At 41.9% G+C, this 21,921-nt stretch overlaps 1 protein-coding gene across 2 annotated transcripts in view; it reads right to left on the bottom strand.

Annotated features, from left to right (window-relative positions):
- Positions 1-21,921, bottom strand: part of CUL3 (cullin 3) — a 102,360-nt gene that overhangs the window by 70,025 nt on the left and 10,414 nt on the right. For both annotated transcript variants that reach the window (XM_073359926.2, XM_073359927.1), the window contains exon 2: positions 6,360-6,557. In XM_073359926.2, the coding sequence (XP_073216027.1) occupies positions 6,360-6,557 (198 nt within the window). The remainder of the gene's footprint in view (positions 1-6,359; positions 6,558-21,921) is intronic.

Here is a 21,921-nt window from a genome sequence, read left to right as displayed (position 1 = left end):
TTTAGACAAAACCAAGTTCAAGTCCTAAGAAAGGAACAGGCTCCCTTAATTGAGGGCACAATCTTTCCAGGCTTTTAAGGAATCCAATTGTCATGTCATTAGAAAAAACATAAGTTATCCATGCAAGAGTAGAAAGCTGATACTGCTGCCAGGTGAACCTTGATAGAGAAAATTGCTAAACCTTGCTGTTTCAGGTACAGCAAAAAGTTGAGCATATGTTGGATGGACATCTGCATTGGTGAGACTCCGGTTTGACAATCCCAGATAGAAAACTGCTTCCATTTTGTCAGGTCGGTTGCCTTGGCGGAGAGCTTTCTGCTACTTAGTAAGACCCGGCAAACTTGTTCCAAGCCAGCTTCCTCTTTGGGATTTAACCCTGGAGCTTCCAGGCCATTAAATTAAGGGACTGCCAGTTCAGGTGGAGCAGCTGATTGTGGTCCTGAGAGATCAAATCCGGGTGCAACTGAAGTGAGACTGGAGTTGCCACTGAGAGGACCAGGAAGTCATAACCTTGGGCAGGCACATGCTTGTTCTCAGCCCATTTTGAAGTGGGGAGAAGAATGCAGAGGTCTGCCACAGACCCTTAACTGTCTCACTGAGAGGAAGAGCCATTCTGAAAGGATCTGCAGTGGCTAAAATACTGACTAGGCAGTGTGAGGATTCTTTTACTGCCTCCACCTGTATGCCCAGTTTTAAAGCAACCCTCTAACAATTCTTGGTGTGCCTTAGTGTCATCTGGGAAGATGACATGACCCCTCCTGAGACTCCCTCATGAGGAGAAGAGGAAGAGAAGCCCAGCACTGGCTGCAGATGCTCCTCCATTTCCTGATCTGCAGGGTCCTGTTGAGCTCATAGACTCATAGACTCTAAGGTCAGAAGGGACCATTATGATAGTCTAGTCTGACCTCCTGCACAATGCAGGCCACAGAATCTCACCCACCCACTCCTGTAATAAACCCCTAACCTATGTCTGTGTGAGCTACTGAAGTCCTCAAATCATGGTTTAAAGACTTCAAGGTTCAGAGAATCCTCCAGCATGTGACCTGTGTCCCACGCTGCAGAGGAAGGCGAAAACCCCCAGGGCCTCTGCCAATCTGCCCTGGAGCTGGTTCTTGCTGTCTGGCACTGGACTCTGTACCAGAGTCAAGAATGGGTGCTTCCCAGTGAGGAGGTGCCGCAGGCCTTTCCAATGCCACCGAATAGAAGTGCCCGGAATTCGATCTGGAAACGGGGAAAGACCCACAGACTCCAAAAAAAAGACACTGGACAGGTATAGGGCCCCCAGTGATCTCCTGGCCACCCACTCTATGGTGCTCCCGTGACAGGATACATGAAAGGATGGAAACATCTGGAGGAGGGGTAGAGAGTGTGGCTCCGAGACTGGGAAATGTTGCACCTGACCTCCAATTCAGAAGACGACAACTCTCCTTCCACTGACCATGGAGGCGCCATTCCAAACAATCGGTGTTGGCGATCGGTGCCAACATTGGGAGGTCTGCAGTAAAGCAAACATTGTGGGTTTTCCCTTTGATGGTACAGAAGGACAAGCCATCAGGGGTACATGAGGCTGGCATGATACCGACTGCTGTAGCAGTCCTGCTGGTTCTCCTGCGTTCACCAGAACTGATAGCATCGACTCTTGTACTGCCAGCAATACTGGCACTGATGGAGTCAGGAGGTCTCTGCCAGCTGCAAATGCCTCTAGTATGATCGATTCCACGATAAACTTTATACAATGCAGTGCCACAGGTGTGGAAGGTGCTTCCTCTAGCTCTGGGCTTAACACAGCCTACCTAAGCTGCTGTAATCAACAGTGCCATCTGCTGAAGCAGAGGAGTGCTTATCCTCAGACTGCACTCCACTTATCCCCATGCCAAGCAGACTTCAGTGCTGGGGATCTCCCCCTTTCAGCAGTCTGCTTCTAATACCTCCTAGGCACTGGGGATGGCAAAGTGGTTGTTGGGACTCAGGCACAGTAAAAGGCGCACTCCTTACCGATGTTGAGGCACTCGGTGCCAAGTTTTACCAACCTGACTCAGATGGAGGTCTCCATGAGTAAAAAGTTTAGCCGGACTTCATGATCTTTCTTCGTGCAAGGCTTAAAGTCCCTGCAAATTTGGTAATGCTCCCCAACGTGATCTTCCCCAAGGCACTTCAAGCAACTTGAGTGTGGGTCGCTCAAGGGCATAGGCCTATGGCAAGAAATGCAGGCCTTGAAGCCTGGTGACTGAGATGTCCCTCAGAACCAGGAATCAACCAAAATCATCAGATGGGGTAAAAACCTAACAAAGCAAACACTAAACTATTTACAATAAAATGCAAGAGAACAGAGTCCACTGAGAGTACATGGTCTAGATAATATACTTAGTCCTGCCGTGAGTGCAGGGGACTGGACTAGATGACCTCTCGAGGTCTATGAAGAGCAGCAAGAATTGAGTGAGCTCATGGTCAGCTGGCCATTTATACTACTAGATACAGTGGCATGCAGCAGGAGAGGGCGCTCAAGCCACCCAGATAGTTACCACTGAGGAAAAAAATTCCAGCAACTGTACGTGGAGCAAATACACATGTGCCATCACTTGAACAAAGTTACCTATCAATCTATTTAGATTTGATAGACAGTATGATCTCCCACTACTTAAATGCACCATGGTTCAGTAGATATGGCACTGGACTAGGTGTTAGGACACCTGGTTTCTATTCTAATCTCTACAACTGAGCTGCCATGTCATCTTGGACACAGAACGTCACTTGTTCCATTTCCCTTCCCATTCTTTACCTGTCTTATCTATTTAGAATGTAAACTGTAGGGGGCAAAAATGATTTCTTGCTTTGTGTTTATGCAAAACCTAGCTCAAAGAAGCCTCAATCTTGGTTAGCACCTGAAGGTGTAACTATAATTCAAGGTTTCAGAGTAACAGCCGTGTTAGTCTGTATTCGCAAAAAAGAAAAGGAGTACTTGTGGCACCTTAGAGACTAACCAATTTATTTGAGCATGAGCTTTCGTGAGTAACTTCAAAGTAAATTCAAGTAACTACAAAAAGCTATTTTTAAGCTCATTAACTACACAATACACAGAAGAAACTGAAAATGTAAAAGTTAGGTGTCCCACTACCTACAACAATTCAGACCTATTTCATACTTGAACCACTGTGAGGGTGGTTTAATACTTTTATCTAGCTAAAGTTAATATACTGGGTTTTTTTTAATTTGATCTTTCTTAGATTTTATACTTGTTACATTTTAATTTTAGTGCCAGTGCTCACAAGTGGGGCTGGGACTTGGCAGGGGAAAACATTAATGATTTTAATTACAACTAAATATATTGCAAAAAACGTATCAGCTAGTGGCTTTTTGTTTGTTTTTTAAAGTTACATAACTTTTTTCCTCAAAAGGTCTGGTCCAGGGGTGAGCAAACTACAGCCCACAGGCCATGTCCAACCTGTTGGACCTTTTAATCTGGCCCTCAAGTTCCTGCCAGGGAGCGGGGTCAGGGGCTTGCCCCGCTTTGCGCTCCAGCCAGGGAGCGGGGTGGGGAGCTTTCTGTGCGGCTCCTGGAAGTAGCAGCATGTCTCCCCTCCAGCAACTATGCATGGTGGCAGCCATGGGGCTCTGCACGTTGCCCCCACCCCAAGCACCACCCCCGGCAGCTCCCTTTGGCCGGGAACTTTCAGGTGAAGATGTTTTAAAGACTTCCGCCCACCCTACCCCCAGGGCCACACCTCTGCTTAGGAGCTGGAGGGGGGACATGCCACTGCTTCCAGTAAGCACCGCCTGGCACCTGCACTCCTGAGCCCCCCCACGCCCCAGCCCTGATCCCCCTCCTGCCCTCCAACCCCTCAGGCCCAGCCCAGAGCACCCGCCTGCACCCCAACCCCCTCATCCCCAGCTCCACCCCAGAACCTGCACCCCCAACCCTCCCACACCCAAACCATCTGCCCCAGCCTTGATACTCCTCCCACTCTCCGAACCCCTTGGTCCCAGTACGGAGCACTGTCCTGCACTCCAGCCCCACCCCAGAGCCTGCACCCCCAGCTGGAGCCCTCACCCTCTCAGCACCCTAATCCCCTGCCCCAGTCCTGAGGCCTCTCCCACACCCTGAACTCCCTCATTTCTGACCCCATCCCAGAGCCTGCACCCCCAGCTGGAGTCGTCACCCCCTCCAGCACCCCAACCCCCAATTTCATGAGCATTCATGGCCCACCATACAATTTCTATACCCAGATGTGACCCTCAAGCTAAAAAGTTTGCCTACCCCTGGTCTGGTCTCTTCCTAAGTAAAGTCTGGCTGAACACAACTTTCAACAAGCAATTAAGGATAGCAGAGCAAGAGTTCCCACCTACACAAGAAAAATATACATTTGTGTTCCAAACCTGAACAGCACTAACCATGAAAAATGCTTTCAAATAGATGAGTAGCAACTCGCTAATCTCTGGTGTCTATTAACCACAGATAAACCTCTGTATTACATTCACAGCACAAGCACCATACCTGGTATACTTAATTACGAGAACGTAACCTGTTCTCACAAGGGTATCCCCAAAGAATGAAGCCCCAGCTCCAGTGCTGTCTACCCAGTGAGCTGCCTTGGAACCACAGACCCTGCAGTCCCCCTGTCCAATGCAGTCAGCCAGGTGAACTGACAGGAAACCAGGCAGTTTTCTAAACATGCCTGTATTCTATTGGAACTTCATCAAATCAAGCTGTCCCCACTAAATGTTTTGTTTTGACAAATTAGCAAAAAATGTTTTGTCAGAATTTTCCTAACCAGCCCTAGTATCCACCATTTGTTCTTTGAAGGTATAGATAAGTGAACACCTGTGATTAGAATGCATTCTAGTGATTTAATTAGATACTTAATGTTTCAAATACTGACATAAGTAGTAGTGTTGGAAAGAGCTATCAAAGATTTTTCCACTAAACTTTCAGTTAAGTAAAATGCTCAGTTAAATAGATTGAACTGTAATTAGTTGTTTCATCTGCCTTGCAACAAGTACTACAAGAAAACTGAAGAGATGTCTAATTTCAGAACCGAACCAACTTCTACCACCTGTGTATATGCTCCTAAACACCACTAAGTCCATGATAACGTAGAGATGTTTACAGGCATAGATTTCTAAAAGTCTCAGACATTTACCATGTTACATGACCAGTCTTGACAAATTCAGTAATATCTCTGAGGCATTAATATATTACAATAAAAGGACATATACGTGCAAAATCCTATAGTCACTTTATACTCAACCTGTCCTTGCATTCACACAGTGTAAAAAATATATATATTTAAAGCATATTTTAGACTGAAGTGGTCTGGAGTGAAGTCTTTAAAACGTCTTCACCTGAAAGAACCACCAAAAATGGGAAGCAGTCCACTGATTACTTCAACTCACTAAACTGTGCAGTAAGGGCATGATAGGCTATGATGCTACTCGAGTGCTTTGGTCAGTACATACAATGGGCACAGTGGAAAAGCAGCTGTTCTCCAGGCTGCATCTTTAATTCTGCCACAAGTGCTGGACCTCTTTAGAGCAATAAGTTTTCAGCCTTGTTTCAACTCAGAAAAAGGTCAAGTCAAGGCTGGGTTTAGCTAACGTGAGCTAGCTACGCCAGATCTAAACAGGACTGCTTTTCTTCACCAACACAAAGCCACAGAGGTCCAATCTGTGGTCTGAGGCGAGATGGAAGGTCTTTATATCTTATATATTCAGAATCAAAAGGATTGTTTATTTAAAATTTTAGGCTAAATTAAATGTATGTTTTGAAAAGACTGAAATTTAAGGACTCAGACTGTTCAGGATGTTTTTTGTCAAGTTGATTTTATGCATTGAACGATGCCTCTCTACTCTCTATATAATGTAATCCCAGCACAACTATTGCATTAGATCACGAACAAAGCCCATTACAAGCAAGTTCTTATTCCGGGATGTAGTTAGCTCCCAGACTGAAAAATGGGGTTATTATTACTAGTAAGTGAAACCGACCCCACCCAAGAAGGCCACTCAATTCTATCAAAAAGCCACAACTTAAAAAATAAATAAATAAACAAACAGGTTAGCAGACCTACCTATGCAATCATGCAATAATGATTCAACTAAAAGTGATTTCTTGATTCACATATTCATAAACATTTAAATTTGCACATTTCATTATTCATTAGTAGTTTAAACATAAATGGTACCTCTAACAGGAGATCATCTTATGCTTGACATAGTCCTAAACTGGTATTATATGAGTAAAAACATTGTTTTAAAACTAAAGTACCAAAATTTGGATTTTTGTCACAAACCACAATTATATAGTGCTCATCTTACATATCAGCAAGAAAACCACTGATTTAAAATTTAGTTTAGTTAGATACCTTGTTTATGAGGTGCTCAGTGACGACTTCTCGTAGTCCAGTGTACAATTTTTCTCCATGTTTATGTAACACCATAGTATATGCATTCCTATACAGTTCCTCAAAGCTGAGACCACTGTTGTTCTTACGCTGGATTTCTTGGATCGCATTTTTCAGGAGATCCCAAATGCTGTTTACATATTTCTCATCCATGGTCATCTGCAATATTGAAGAAAAGAAATTAGTATTTTCCAGAATTAAGAACCGTGGCTACCAGAAAATTAGCTGGAAACCACTGTAATTTGAAAGCAGCAGTAATGGTTTCTGTCAAATTTCTCCGATTCAAAATTTATGACATTTATCAGAACCTTGGATCAACGAGAGTTGACAAGATTGGTAGGGATTAACTCCACTGAGTCAAAGATAGCCTTCTCTATGATTTTTCCAAGTACAGTAACTCCTCACTTAAAGTCGTCCCGGTTAACGTTGTTTTGTTGTTACATTACTGATCAATTAAGGAACATGCTCATTTAAAGTTGTGCAATGCTCCCTTATAAGTCGTTTGGCAGCCGCCTGCTTTGTCCACTGCTTGCAGGAAGAGCCCGTTGCAGCTAGCTGGTAGGAGTTCGGAACCAGGGTGGACCGGCAGCCCCCCTATCAGCTCCCCGCTCCCCCAGGTTCCCTGTGTAGCAGCCACCCAGCAGGCTATCTATTGGGCAGTTCAGCTGTCCTTTCCCCCACTGCCATGTGCTGCTCCTGTCCTCTGCCTTGAAGTTGCTCCCCAACCATCCCGCTTGCTGTGCAGGGGTGGGGGCCAGAGGGAGGCTAATGTCAGGATGTCCCCCTCCCCTGCTCCTGCACCCCACTTACCCCATCTTCCATAGAGTAGGGGACACACACCACAGGGCTTAGGACGGAGGGAGCTTCCTGGCAGAAGCTGTGGTCTCAGCTGGCTGATGGACTTAACAAGCCAGTGTACTTAAAAGTGGGGACAGCCTACTTAAAGGGGAAATGCGCATCTCTCTCTCTCTCACACAGAGTTTGTGTCTCTGTCTGCCATGCTGTCTCCCCTCCCTCCATTCATGCTGCCTTGTAGAGTATCAGGCTACATTAACAACAATGAGTTAACCCTGGAGGGCTCAGTGCACTGCTAGTTCATCATTTAGCAGTAAGGCATTCCCTGGGAATATCCCACCCTCTGACTTTACCACCTCAACCAAACTTCACAATCATCATTGCTATGTACAGTATTAAATTGTTTGTTTAAAACTTATACTGTGTGTGTGTGTGTGTGTGTATGTCTTTTGTCTGGCAAAAAAATTTTTTCCCTGGAACCTAACCCCCACTATTTATATTAATTCTTATGGGGAAACTGGATTCGCTTAACATCATTTCACTTAAAGTTGCATTTTTCAGGAACATAACTACAATGTTAAATGAGGAGTTACTGTACACCATCAAGAGCATCTTTTTTTTTTTAAATGACATTTTTTCCTTCAAAAATACAGTTTTCATAGGATTCAACCCTGATTCCACAGGGAAAAAATTCTTGTTTTCCCCCAAAATATAACAACCAATCTCAAAAAAGAAAAGGAGTACTTGTGGCACCTTGGAGACTAACCAATTTATTTGAGCATAAGCTTTCGTGAGCTACAGCTCACTTCATCGGATGCATACTGTGGAAACTGCAGAAGATCTTTTTATACACACAAAGCATGAAAAAATACCTCCCCCCCACTCTCCTGCTGGTAATAGCTTATCTAAAGTCCAGGATTTGTGCTGGAAATAGCCCAACTTGATTATCATACACATTGTAAGGAGAGTGATCACTTTAGATAAGCTATTACCAGAAGGAGAGTGGGGTGGGGGGGAGGTATTTTTTCATGCTTTGTGTGTATAAAACGATCTTCTGCACTTTCCACAGTATGCATCCGATAAAGTGAGCTGTAGCTCACGAAAGCTTATGCTCAAATAAATTGGTTAGTCTCTAAGGTGTCACAAGTACTCCTTTTCTTTTTGCGAATACAGACTAACACGGCTGTTACTCTGAAACCAGTCTCCAGTTTTCACCCACACTAACATACAACCTGACAAATTTTAGGCCATGGTATAAGCCTCACCTATGTGGAGTTCTCATTCGGAAGTAAAGTGGCCTGCATAGACAAGTCCTGAAATATGAATACTTTAGAGCAGTCAGACTAATTTCTGTGTAAATATATACCTTGTCATCTTAACTATGGCCAAAATTGGGGTTTCACATATCCAGTACAAAATGCATGAGAACAAATGGCAAGAATCTCAAAATTGGGTTCCCAAGGCTTTTAAATAGTACACAATTTATGTGGACTCTGGCCTCTTAAAAGATTAATTGCAAAGAATTTCCCCTCCCATCTTCAAAATGTTAATATATATTACTAAGTAAACCTATTTTTAATATTGTCTTGTTTATCTTTAAAATTTACATGCCTGATACTCTCTTCTGAAGCTTAGTTGGTGCTAATGAAGTCCTGTTTTAGAGGACTTCATTAGTGCAAACTAAGGACTTTTAAGTGTGTGCCCACAGTGTCCACACAGGGAATTACAGTACAGCACTTTGGTGCATGCTGTAATTCACACGCTCTTAGTATAAACTGCAGGTCAGTGTAGGCATGCACTTAGTTTGGAACTAAAGGCTTGTAAACACAGCACATTAGTCTGCACCAGAGGGGTGTAAATCTAGTGCACACTTGTGTGCTGCGCACTAACAGGCCTGTGCAGACCCTGCTGATGTGCACTAAAAATTACCAAATGTATACTAACGTAGTCCCGTTTCAAACAGTACTATGTTAACACACACTAGGTAAAGGAGTAGAGATATGTGGTCCCTATGGGGATTCACTGTGGTGCGCATATGCTTTGAACCAAAAATTCTTCGGCAGCAGGGTCCATTAGTTCATAACTGTGCCACCTCATGCTTCCATCCAGGGGCATAAAGGATAGAGCAAATCGACCAGCCCCCAGTTTGGACTCTACTGTGAATCAGGTTGACTCAAACAGAAGGTAAGGAGAGAGGTCATGGAATACCCATAGGGACCACACATCTTCAAGAACTCCAGTTACCATAAGGTAAGTAACATTCCTTTTTTCTTAAAAGTGCTGCTCCCTAGGAGTATTTACTGTGACTCCCAAGCAGTGGTCACTGAAGAGGAGGGTGTGAGGAAGTATTGCTGTAACAATAGCAGAGTGGGGGATTGCTGAGCCAAAGGAGGTATCTGTAGTCAAAGCTTGGAATACCTGGTGAAAGCATGTAAGGAGCCCCAGGTGGCTGCTCTGCAAATTTCAGAGAGGGGAATTCCCTGTAAAGAAGCTACTGGTACCACTTGAGCAATCACAGAATGGGCCCTGACAGTTTGAGGAGGAGGGGCTTTCATAACATCATAGCAGAGAGAAATGCAAGAGGCTATCCACTTAGTCTTTGGGAAGAATGTACAAGAATGAATGGATGATCCAAGACAGCTTTCCTTTCCATTTTCACGGCGACAGCAATGAACAACCCTGGAGATTTCTGAAAAGGAATTGTTCTTTGCAGAGAGAAGGCAAGAGCCCTGTATGTCTAGGGAATGGAGACTTGCCTTCTCCATGTTTCAGGGAGGTTTAGCATAAAACACTGGTAGGTGTATAGCCTGATTAAGATGAAACTCAAAGGCACCTTAGGTATGAACTTAGCACGTAGACCTAAAGAAACCTTGCCCTTGTGAAAAACTGTATAAGGTGGGTCTACCATAAGAGCTCCAAGTTTCCCTACCTTCTAGCAGAGATAACAGCTATCAGAAGGTGATCTTCAAAGAAAGGTGCCGGAGGGAAAAAGGGGCTAAAGGTTCAAAAGGACAGCAGAAAGAATGAAGTTCAGATCCCAGGCAGGAACTGGTTGCAAAGCTAGAAAAAATGTCCTTATGATACCATTCAGGAACTTTTTGATAGAGGGATGAGTAAAAACAGGGCGGCCTCCACCAGGGACTGGAAAGAGCTAACAGCTGCCAAATGTACTCACAGGGAGCTGATGACAAGCCAGGTGTCTTTAGCAAAAGAAGATACTCCAGTAGGAAAGGCATACCTGACACCTCAATAGAAAGTGATGCTGCTGGCACGAAAGAGAGAGCAGTAGCATTTTCCCATAGGGCGTCTCCTGCTGTTCTGGAGGACGGCTCAAATGTCTTGAAAGCAGGTTTGTTCTACGCTCATTGTCAGTCCTAAAGCTATGCTGCCAGATGTAGGGATGCTGGACTGGGGTGCTTTACACTGCCCTCATTTTGGGACAGTAGGCCCTGGAACATGCAGATTTGGAGACATTGTAGATGCAATCATGTCAACGGGGTGACATAAGTGCATGCCCCTACAGAACCAGGCAGGACTGGACTGTAGTCTGAGGGCTGAGATAAAGCTGGCTGAGGAGATTCCTCATGGCAAGGAATTGGTCCAGAGATAAGCAGGGCCCTGCTGTGTCTAAGTTCAGGTCCACCCGATTAATTGTATGGTTTGTGCAGGTAATATTTTGTGCAAGTTAATATGGACTTGTCCAAAATGTCTGAAGTCTTAGGGAATCAAAGAGTTGAATTGTGGTAGTGACTGTTGCTTGTATCTCCTGGTATGACCAACCAGTAAGCAGCCAATTGTCCAGGTAAGGCTATATCTGTCTCCCCTGTCTACAGAGGTATGCAGCCATCACCACAACACCTTTCATAAATAACCTGAGGCCATGGAGAGGCTGAAAGGGAGCATTCTGTATTCAAAGTGCTTCTGGCCCACTGTGACCTGCAGGAACCTTTTGTGAGCAGGATGAATATCCAAATGAAAAGAAGCATCCTTCAAACTGAAGCCTGTAAACCGGTCACCTGAGCTGAGGGAGGGTATATAGGGGCCAAGGTGCTCATTCTGAACTTTCAATGCTGTATAAAGATGTTCAGTATCTGAGGTCTTGAACAGGTCTTCACCCCCTTTCCATTCTTTTTGGGACTGAGGCATTACCTTGAGTAAAAGCCCTTCCCTGTAATAGGAATAATAAATTCTGTCAACTTTAATTTTCTGTTCTTTGGTGGGACTGGGATTAAAGTTAGAATTTGCTATTTTATCCTTATCTGCCCCAAATATAAAGGTAAACAACCTGCTACTCTAATCATAACTCACACACTGGGGCCACTTCAGAGAACTGCAGAAGGGAAATTCCAGGAAATTTCAAGCTATAGAAGACAACTTTACAAAGTTATCACAAAGAATATTTGAAATATATTACTTTTTAATATTTGATATTAAATATTCCATCTTTTGGTGTAGCTTCATATTCTCCTTCAATTAATCATCTCTCTCTTTCAAGTAGCAGCAGCACTTGAATAAATTTTAGGAAATGGGTTTGCTGAAGTTTTATCATGACAAATTAAGAGAATATTATCCCCTACTTCGACATCAAAAATAGTTGACTTGCTTTGCAATGATGGTTTTCTGGCGAATCAAAGCTTTCTAAGAACTTAAATTACTATGTATTGCAGCAGTGAATAAGTTACGTATGTAAGTTTTAGTAAGAAGAGTCTTACAGTTTTCCCCTCTGTTAAAAAGCTCTGTTTAAAACTTTTGCACAAAATACATAGGACCTTACACTGGCCAATATTTGCTTCCTCAAAACTAAATAAGAATGTCAATGAACCGTTACCTCTGGGTTGTTTAGCTTGTGAGGCTGTCACAAATGAAAATTTTTAAATAAAATGAAAATATTTTTCTAAAGACAGCTGTAACAAAAACTGTCTCCATAAAAGCAAACATACTGAAAGTTCCAATATGGTAGTTAAGAGACATAAAATTAGTTTGTGATGTCATAAGAACATTTATGTACTTCTGAGATCTAGATTGAGATCCTTGGATAAGAACAGGCATATATGTATTATTAGAAAATTAAAGCCCTGATTCCGCAATTTGATCCACTAGAGCAGACCCCTCACAACAAAAGGGTGCTCACAGATCCACACTAGCAATTCTGAGTGAAGAACCAGTCCCCTAATGTTCTTCCTTGCTCATTCCCTGCCTCGCATCGATAGATTTACTGGAACTGTTGACGTAAACGTTTTAAAATAATGAATTGCTGTTCAGTTGTAGACTTCAATTCATGCACTATATTAGTTTTCAAATGAAAACTAAAAATTAAATCACTGCTGCTTGTGAGGGCTTTTCAAAGCCCATTTCTCAGACAATTTGAGGATGGAAGAGAGAAAGGGTTCTTTTAAATTAAACAGTAGGGTGAGTTGCAACAGCATTTTCCAAAGACTTAATGGAGAGGGGCCAGTTCTTTCCAATTTAAAGGATTAAATTAAGGGCAACAGCAACAAGATATAGACAGAGTCAGAAAGAAATTTTCTAACATGCAGACCTGGTTGGCGTTTCATCATCTAACAGTATTCAGTGCCCTATATAAAATAGACTTTAAACCATATCCTTATCCGGATCTGGCAGCGTTTTTGACAAATTTAGGAGACTGAGAATTTAAACTAATGAACAGAAATTTAACTATCCTTCCTCTCCTAGAAATGGCCCCAACAGAATAAGATTGACACACATTAATTTCCTTCATTGCTTGACTAATGAATCTGGATTTCAGGTTCTATTTTTATGACATCCTGTATTTTTTCAATTGTAATATCTTATAAATTCCTAGGAAAGTAATTGTTTTTATAGGTTTGTTTGAATTCCGACTGTAAATTAGAGCAGCCACCAGTTCTGAAGCAATCAAAGAAACAGAATTAATATACTCAAAAGCTCTTTATAGTTCAAAGCTTATTCTAGAAAATTTACAACTTTAGGAATTCTGGATGTCAGTCTAAATATAGTCATTGCTGCCATCACATTGTTCACTGCTTGTGTGTTCTATCCCTTCCCCCCACCCTGCACCTGTCTTGTCTATTTAAATTGTAAAGTCTTCAGGGCAGGGACTGTCTTCTACTCTATACTGTAGCATAGTGGGATCCCATGCTTGGCTGGCCCTTAGGCACTGATAAATAATAGCTAGTCATGGCATGCTATTGTCCATGCTGTCCTGATTCTGTGAATAAAGAAGACTTCCCTCCACATCTGTTAATCTAGCACCTTTTTCCATCACTAAATTTACATTTAAAATAAAATATTTGTGACCACCAGAAATACCACCATAAGCTGAAAAATCTCTAGCCAAGTACAGAAAGACTGAGACCAGCACGCTTTAAAAACAAAGATCGCATTTCACAGGATATCACAACTGTGAAAGGATAAGTTTTTCGATGTCTCTAAATTGTGGTGGATTACACACATCACAGGGTCAGAAATGAAATCACTTAAGGGTTATGTATAACAGTACAGTAACTCCTCACTTAACGTTGTAGTTATGTTTCTGAAAAATGCGACTTTAAGCAAAACGATGTTAAGTGAATCCAATTTCCACATAAGAATTCATATAAATAGGTGGGGTTAGGTTCCAGAGAAATTTTTTTTTGCCAGACAAAAGGCATTATATACATTTTAAACAAGCAATTTAATACAGGTATAAGTTTTAAACAGTTTTACATACAGTACAGTACTATAGTTGGGAGGCGCCCCCGCCTTACCCCGCACAGGTACAGCCCACTGGCACTGCAGACAATGAGGCAGCAAGGAGGCTGAAGGTGCCATAGACTAGGAGAAGCGGCAGCTTCCCCACTGTGCAAGCACAGGCACCGACTTTGCCGGGGGCTCAACCGTTGGCCCGGCCACTCCACCCCTTCCCCCAAACCTCCACCCTTAACCCGCCTCTTCCCCCCCCCCACCTCCTTCCCCTTTACTCTGCACGCCGAGTCCTCACTCCTCACCGCTCCCTCCCCTGCCTCCTGCCCGTGGCAGTCAGGAGGCCTATGCGCTGTGTCCTTGCTCCTCTCCCCCCTCCCTCCTGAACGCCGCAAACCAGCTGACTGGTGGGGAAGCAGGGAGAAGGTGCTGATTCGCGGGGTCCGCCAGCAGGCGGGGAGGTGCTGGCGGGAGGGAGGGGAATGGCGGGGGCTGTCAGCCGTGGACAAAGCAGGCAGCCAAACGACGTTATAGCGGAGCATTCCACAACTTTAAACGACCATGTTCTGTAGTGGAGCAGGGACGCAAGATCGAAACAACATTAAGCGAGAGGATGTTAAGTGGGGAGTTACTGTATTATTCCTATTTGGAATCAGAATTCTGTTGCCTTGTATACTTATTAGGGATGTAAAAGGTTAACTGGTAAGCATTAGTCTTACCGGTTAACCCGCCTTAACTGTTAACCCCGAGCCGGTCGCCCAGCCCGGCCTCAGCCCCAGCCATGCCAGCCGGATCAGCCCCAGCCGCTCTGGCAGGCTGGCCCTTTAATCATTTAAACGGTTAATTTTAAAAGGTATGTACATCACTAATACTTACTTCTGTTGTGATAATGTAACACCACATAATTTTGCTATGAAATTATTTGTGGTGCAAAGTTACAAAATCTATTGTAGACAATTTACTCCTTTTGTTACAGATAAAAAAACATAAAATGCTGCCTACCACCAATTAGAAATTCAATGCATAAATCAAAACCAAGTCACCAATTTCAGTTCTAATATTCATGCCTATGAACTACGATTCTAAAAAAACCCACCACACAAGGTTGCAACATGAAGCACTTGAAGTAAGTGAATATCGTAGTTTCTTTACGACAACCTTAATTCTTCCCCCTTGTGTGTAGGCTTTGTTCTAATCTGGATCTTACTATTTATTTTCCCCAGAACACGAACAGGTCAGTTGGTGAATTAGGCAACGTTCTGAAGGACACCGTCCTCAAACTGCTGAAGCTGGACAGTGGACTGTGAATGACGCAGCCCTGTTTTGTTTCCACTTTTACATATTGCATTGAATGAGGAGGTGCTCCTCAGGGGCCTGGGTTCCAAATGAGCCCTGCTTCATTCCACACAAATCCTGAAGTATCATATTAATTAAAATGAGAAATTATACTTATCTTCCCTTTCTGCAATCCCAATAGAAATGTTTTTCAACTGATCTCTCGTTTCTGCACAAAGTCAGTGCATGTGCTGCACAAAGTCATAACTCTGCCAAATATAAATGGTTCTTCAACAGACCACCAAAAGATATATCTGTAAACTAGGCACCATCTCCCTGCTAAGTTTCAAGCTCCTATCATCTCACACTGAGGTGCTAGAGCTGTTCAAAAGAGTTACAATATTTTGGTAACTTGTTTTTAATGGCTTAGCTGATTTGCTCAAGCTTTCAAATTAAGTGAATCTCGATCAGAAATCAAATAGGGAAGGTTTCAGCTCAAAAGTCATAAATTGAAGAAAGTTATATCAAACCGCAAATGGCCCTTTGAAATGGAAATGCTTATACAACCTAAAATACAGACACTGCCTATAATATTAACCAAGGATTACAGCAAATATTTAGAGACATTTCCATGGTGGTCATTTCCATAGTGTCTCAAGTCAGAAAAAGTTTAGCATGTATTATAGAATGGCCATAATGAAAGTGCTCATTTTCAAACATATCTGAACCTAACAGTTTGGGGGAGAGAGAGAGCTGGCTATACTGTGGAATTTTTCTAATTGATTTTAAGGCTAGCTCAACCTAACCTAATTCTAAAACTTGGTTAGAGCCAAAGCAGAGACCTAGATTCAGGGGTTTAAAATAGCCGGAGCAATTTTATAAAACTGGTTTGAAAACAGGTTAGAAAACTTCTCCAATGCAGACAGATCCAGTCAGCCTGGTGCATCAGTATGCATGGCAATTTGGTTTGGGAAGAGTGAACAATTAGAAACTATCCTTGGATTCTTACTTAGCAAGAGTTGTAGGAGATGAATTAAGTGTTTTGTATCTGGGAAGGCACACTGTGTGTTTTGTCTGGTCCAACTCACAATCTCCAATACAAATGTGATATAGCTAACATAGGAGGCCACATCTCACTGTCTTGGTTTCTTCAATTCAAGTAAATTGCCTTGCTTGTGATCCGTTAAAAATTACAGGAAATAGTTTACCAGGAGCTCAGAATTACACAGTAAAAGAAAAATTAATACATCCTGAATGAACTGGGAGAACAAATGCAAACTGTGATATCTAACTCCTCTTGCTCATCCTTCACCCAAAATAGAACAAAATAGTATCATGAAACAATAAAAACTGCAGTATACTGATCTATGAAAGAGGAATCTAGTTCAGACTTGCCACAAAGCAGGCAAGGAAGTCCTTTTGTCACCCATGCCACAAACATCAACAGTTCCAAAAACAGTTTCTTTAAAAGAGAACTAGAAGATAATCATTGTTTCTAATTATAAAGAAAGGTAGGTCATTAAAATACTGTCTTAAATGTAATAAAACACTCAATTAGGAAATCACCACCTTGATCATTCAGAGATACCAAGAACTTGGAAAAAAAAATTCTCCTACTAGAAAGCATAAGAAATGTGAATTTCAAAGTTGCCGGAACTTAAGTTGTTTAAATTTAAAAATCTATTAACATTGATCTTAAATTTCTAAACAACCATTAAATGTTTTTAATATATACACCTTACAATGTTGAAACTCATCTCCAATATGTTCTAATAGGAAAGAGGATTAATTTAATCTTATTTGCAATCACAAATTGGGCTTCCTGAATATGTTCATCTACATGTTGAAATACGTTTACATGCATGATGTGTGGGCACAGTTTACTGGTCATTCTGGCAGAGGTGGTGGATAGATCTCTGAGTTAGGGCATGATCCTGCACCACTGAAGTCAATAGGAACAGGATTAGTTAAGCACATAAGAGTATGTCCTTGCAATATGGTTTGTACATGCTTCACTGTTTTTCAATCTGATTGAGGCTTCAGGTTGACGGAAACGTCACTTCAGCAACCCTAACTCCAAATTAACAAACTTTATTGTGCAGTTATTATGTCAGCCCCACTATTATAACAGCATCAACCACATGCACTAAAGAGGTTATGAAACAATGACAGGTGCAGTATTTTATCAGTGCTTTGAAGATTCCTTTTCCTACTTATATTTATTAATTCCTTTTACTCATTATATATAGTAAGTATCAGATTCTGATACCCTTATTCACAATCAATAGCACCTTATGCAGTGCTGAAGTCACTGGAACTACTCATGGAGTACGGTACTGTATGAGTATCAGAATCTAACCATAAAGAATCACTTACCTAAAATAACTACTTATCCATCAATCTTAATGGGATCTGAGTACCTAACTTCCCTAGGCTCCTCTGAAAATCCTTGTGTAGGATTCAAAGTGTTTCAGATGACATTCCATACAACAGTTTGCCCTGTAATTACTATAACAGATAAAGTGTGCCTGTTCAAATAAGTGGCACTATATTTCAGCCTTCAGATCAATGGGAGGTGGGGGAGGGAAGTGAGGGGGAGAATGCTCTGAATCAGGCAGGGCAGGGACCTGAACTTGTGTCTCCCCATCTTAGCTTTGATAAATATTTCTAGTACTATTTAATGCGAAATATATAGAGCAGCAGTTCTCTCTCTCCTCACATATCACAGCTTGAGTATAATATTAGAATAGGAATCTCTTATAATTACACTGAGTAAAGTTATGACGGTGGTACCCAAAGTACTTCTGAGTTGTAGATATGGTTTACTAAGTCAGTCTGAGAGCCACTGCTGGAGAACTGCTCTAGAACCAATGTTTGTAATAAATATTTGTAATGAAATAATGGGAAATTAGCTGATACAAAAGGGTTGTGCAGGGCAGTGGTTCTCAACCAGGGGTACACATACCCCTGGGGGCACACAGAGGTCTTCCAGGGGCTACAGCAACTCATCTAGATATTTGCCTAATTTTGCAAAAGCACTAGCTAAGTCAGTACAAACTAAAATTTCATACAGACAACTTGTTTATACTGTTCTATATATTATATTTACATTCCAATTGATTTATTTTACAATTATATGGTAAAAATGAAAAAGTAAGCAATTTTTCAGTAATAGTGTGCTGTGACACACTTGTATTTTTATGTCCAATTCTGTAAGCAAGTAGTTTTTAAGGGGGTATGGAAGATAAATCTGAGTCCTGAAAGGGGTACAGTAGTCTGGAAAGGTTGAGAGCCACTGGTGTAGGGCTTCCCAAATCTATCCAAAGAATTCTGACTTAGAATAAAATGATTATGTATATTTCAAGATCTGTTCTGACAAATTTTCTTTAATTATCTCTGCCTACTGTGTGTAAAATCATTTAAATCTCTTTTTTTCTTAGTGGGTATTACCTTAAAAACATCAATTTAATTTCTCCTTTTTGCCAGCTCATGTCTATTGATTACTACAAAAACTCAGACATTAAAAAAAGATACTCACTTCAGAGCATGATGCAGATACTATATTGTCAGGTCTTAGTTGGGAACTAGTAGGAGAAGGGAAAAATATTACTTCCAGAGAAATTGAGGCATGGGAAGGCACCAAGTCTACTCAGAGGTACCATCTTCCCAACTTAACAATTTGTTAGTTCATTAGCCTTTCAGCTCTCATTCAAAGTTTCCTTGAGCCACAATACTAATTTCGATCTAAACCCCACTAGAAACATACCCATATGATTTAAAAAAAAAAGTGAATCTACAAATAGGTTAAATGTTTAATATTTTGAAATTGTTATATAGATGTTAAACAGAACATATCAAGATCAAAAGGAAGTGTTCCAAGCACGCAACAATATATACAGGAAACTTACAAAGATTATAACACCATTTCCAGAATGCATTCCAAAAGAAGAAACATAAGGGAAAAGAAATGCTTTAGACTCCTTCTGGGCTTGAACACAACTATTTTTTTCTCGTGATAACCCCACAACACTGCAAGAGAGAGAGGCCTAAAAGGGACAAAAAAGGCCTACTTTTCCACTTTGTTTGAAGTTGTAATACATTTAGAATTTCGTGGGTAATCTACATTGGTGCACTATGGTAACATTTTTTCTTTTTTCTCTCATATATTTAACATATTTACCATAATTTTTGGCACACAAGAAAGCATTGCCTGGAAAACCCTAGCACTGGAACAACACAGGAAGAAAGCAACGAATTAAGAGTTGTAAGAGAAAGTTTAAAGGGCGTCTGGCCTCACTAATCTTAGTTCCAATTTTCTCCCAAATTCATAAGCATCGAAGTGTCTCCCATCCCTCCCCACCACAAGTAAAAAAAAAAAAAAAAAAAATCAGCCAAAAAGAAGGGGTGGGGGTGGAGGGGAGAAAACTAGCACTTCAATACTCTAGATTGGAAGAGTGAATGTGAAGAGCTGCAATGGACTACTTAAACAAAACCCCTTTTAGGTTCAAACTAATGTGAAACATAAGGCAAGCTGTCAGTTTTGTATTGCACATATCTTAAACTAAGACTACAAATAGTAAAGATTCGCCCTCCATTTCATAGTTGTTGGGGGTCTTTTTTAGAGAGAGCTGAAGCTCACGTATTTAAAGTATATAAACAAACACATGAATTGATAATATATTTAAATTATGCAGATGTTTATTGTTATTAATATTAACCTAATAAATCCATATTTACACACAAGTAGAATAAATCTTAACCATAACAATTTACATCTCTCACCTCTCCTTATTCCACCTTATTTTACCCTAGAAGTATCAAAAAGGCTTCAGGCCTGTAATCAGCAACAACATGAATACCAATTTAAAGAGTCTAATCAATTTCGCAGCACACATTGTCCTAATAAAAAAAATGATTCCATCTTATGGTATCACACAGTCCCCTGGAATTTTTTTCCTTCTTTATTTCTCCTCACCTCATAAATCTTACAAGTCATAACTAACTACCATATACAAAAATCTGCCCTGATCCACTTCCGCTTATTCTCCAGAATGTACATCTTCACACAAACTTCCTCGTGGCTGGATTTTACTACAACTAGACAAGCCATTTACAACGCACACTTTGCTTCTCTACAAAAGAAAAAGGACACTAAACTTTCTAAACTACTACATGCTACAAGGGGCCACAGCAATGGTTCCCTCAACCCACCCAGCAATATTGTTAACCTATCCAACTATACTCTCAGCCCAGCAGAAGCAGCTGTCCTAATTCGGGGCCTCTCCTTCTGCCCCTCCACCCCCACGAACATGATACAGTTCTGTGGTGACCTAGAATCCTATTTTCGATGTCTCCGACTCAAGGAATATTTCCAATATACCTCTGAACAACATACTAATCCACAGAGGCCTCCCTACCAACACTACAAAAAGAAGGATTCTAGGTGGACTCCTCCTGAAGGTCGAAACAGCAGACTGGACTTCTACATAGAGTGCTTCCGCCGACGTGCACGGGCTGAAATTGTGGAAAAGCAGCATCACTTGCCCCATAACCTCAGCCGTGCGGAACACAATGCCACCCACAGCCTCAGAAACAACTCTGACATCATAATCAAAAAGGCTGACAAAGGAGGTGCTGTTGTCATCATGAATAGGTCGGAATATGAACAAGAGGCTGCTCGGCAGCTCTCCAACACCACTTTCTACAAGCCATTACCCTATGATCCCACTGAGAGTTACCAAAAGCAACTCCAGAATTTGCTCAAGAAACTTCCTGAAAAAGCAGAAGAACAAATCCGCACAGACACACCCCTGGAATCCCGACCTGGGATATTCTATCTACTACCCAAGATCCATAATCCTGGGCGCCCCATCATCTCAGGCATTGGCACCCTGACAGCAGGATTGTCTGGCTATGTAGACTCCCTCCTCAGGCCCTATGCTAACAGCACTCCCAGCTACCTTCGAGACACCACTGACTTTCTGAGGAAACTTCAATCCATCGGTGATCTTCCTGATAACACCATCCTGGCCACTATGGATGTAGAAGCCCTCTACACCAACATTCCACACAAAGATGGACTACAAGCCGTCAAGAACACTATCCCCGATAATGTCACGGCTAACCTGGTGGCTGAACTTTGTGACTTTGTCCTTACCCATAACTATTTTACATTTGGGGACAATGTATACCTTCAGATCAGCGGCACTGCTATGGGTACCCGCATGGCCCCACAGTATGCCAACATTTTTATGGCTGATTTAGAACAACGCTTTCTCAGCTCTCGTCCCCTAAAGCCCCTACTCTACTTGCGTTACATTGATGACATCTTCATCATCTGGACCCATGGAAAAGAAGCCCTTGAGGAATTCCACCATGATTTCAACAATTTCCATCCCAACATCAACCTCAGCCTGGTCCAGTTCACACAAGAGATCCACTTCCTGGACACTACAGTGCTAATAAACAATGGTCACATAAACACCACCCTATACCGGAAACCTACTGACCGCTATTCCTATCTACATGCTTCCAGCTTTCACCCTGACCACACCACACGATCCATCCTCTACAGCCAAGCTCTGTGATACAACCGCATTTGCTCCAACCCCTCAGACAGAGACAAACACCTACAAGATCTCCATCAAGCTTTCTTACAACTACAATACTCACCTGCGGAAGTGAAGAAACAGATTGATAGAGCCAGAAGAGTTCCCAAAAGTCACCTGCTACAGGACAGGCCTAACAAAGAAAATAACAGAACGCCACTAGC

Source organism: Lepidochelys kempii, chromosome 9 (genome assembly GCF_965140285.1).
Source record: "Lepidochelys kempii isolate rLepKem1 chromosome 9, rLepKem1.hap1, whole genome shotgun sequence".
Lineage (NCBI taxonomy): Eukaryota > Metazoa > Chordata > Testudines > Cheloniidae > Lepidochelys > Lepidochelys kempii.
Note: the sequence above shows the minus strand (reverse complement) of the source record. Positions and strands in the feature narration are given on the sequence as shown.